Source organism: Sceloporus undulatus, unplaced genomic scaffold (assembly GCF_019175285.1).
Source record: "Sceloporus undulatus isolate JIND9_A2432 ecotype Alabama unplaced genomic scaffold, SceUnd_v1.1 scaffold_33659, whole genome shotgun sequence".
NCBI classification, from domain to species: Eukaryota; Metazoa; Chordata; class Lepidosauria; order Squamata; family Phrynosomatidae; genus Sceloporus; species Sceloporus undulatus.
Genome location: NW_024836571.1, coordinates 1 through 1,104, shown reverse-complemented (window position 1 = coordinate 1,104; position 1,104 = coordinate 1). Strand labels below are relative to the sequence as shown.

At 63.7% G+C, this 1,104-nt stretch overlaps 1 protein-coding gene across 1 annotated transcript; it reads left to right on the top strand.

Moving 5' to 3' along the window:
- Positions 1–479: 479 nt before the first annotated feature.
- On the top strand, positions 480–1,097 carry LOC121918772 (transcription factor AP-1-like; the record flags this gene model as incomplete). Its single annotated transcript, XM_042444761.1, has 1 exon — positions 480–1,097. A coding segment is annotated over one exon (618 nt), but the record flags the coding sequence as incomplete, so codon positions are not given.
- Positions 1,098–1,104: the final 7 nt, after the last annotated feature.

Below are 1,104 nucleotides of genomic sequence, written 5' to 3'. Positions count from 1 at the left end.
TTAAAGTGCTGTAGCAGCACTCTCTCAGAGTCTACTTTCACTGTTCTGTCTGCCCTCCCGTTGCATTCTGGGGCTTGTAGTCCACTGAGGTCTAGAACCTCTGTGGCTGAGCATTCTAAACGCCAACCCCCTGAACTACAAACCCCAAAATGCAACGGGAGGAGTCAGCCAGAGCGATATTAACAATATTGGAACAAGGCCTCCCTCCTTCCTGAGCCTAGAGGGCAGTGTGGCCTCAGCGCCAGGAGAGGCGGAGCGGCTGAGGCGAAGCGAGGCGTGTTGACATCAGTTCCTCCTCAGAGTCGGAGGGAGAAAGACGGCGAAGGAGTCTCGTTGTTGTTCCCCCCTCAGAAATGCCTCCAGTCAGGAGCCGGGAGGGCGGCGGTTGCTGCTGCTGCTGCGGTTGCTTCCCTGAGGGAGACGGGGAATAACTCCCACGACGCCGACGACGCCATTATCCCCTTCCTTGTGGGCATGAGCAGCCCAGCAGGGGGCAGCGTCGGGGGTCGCCCTGGAGGAGCCCCCCCGGGTCTCGGTCAAGATGGAAGCAGCCGCGGCCCCTTTCTTCCACCCCGAGGAAGGGCTGGAGCTGCTCCCGGGCTTCGTCCAGCTCCCAGGCTTCGTGGAAGGAGCCCCCGAGGAGGAAGAGGAGGAGGACGAGGAGGAGCTGGTGGCAGAGAGGAAGAAGGGCCCCTTCTCCGCCCCTTCGATGCGAGGCCCCTCGGGGGTGGTCCTCCAGCCCCCTCTCCTCAAGCTGCCCCCGGCCACCGACTTGGAGCAGCTCCTCATCCCCTCCAGCCCCACCGCCCCCTCAGGCAACGCTCCCGGGGGGGCCTTCTTATACAGGGCCCCTGCTCCTCCTCCACCTTCCTCTTCGTCCTCCGCAGCCCAGGTCACCCAGGAGCAGGAAGGGTTCGCAGACGGATTCGTCAAGGCCTTGGCAAACCTACATAAACAGAACCAGCTTTTGGGGGTCCCGCCTCCGCCGCCGCCTCCGGCCCCACTTTCACCTGCACAACCGCACCCTTGTTGCCCCCCTGCGAGGCAACCGGAGCCCCCCGCTATCTACACCACTCTGGGGGGATACAACCCCGGGAGCCCCGC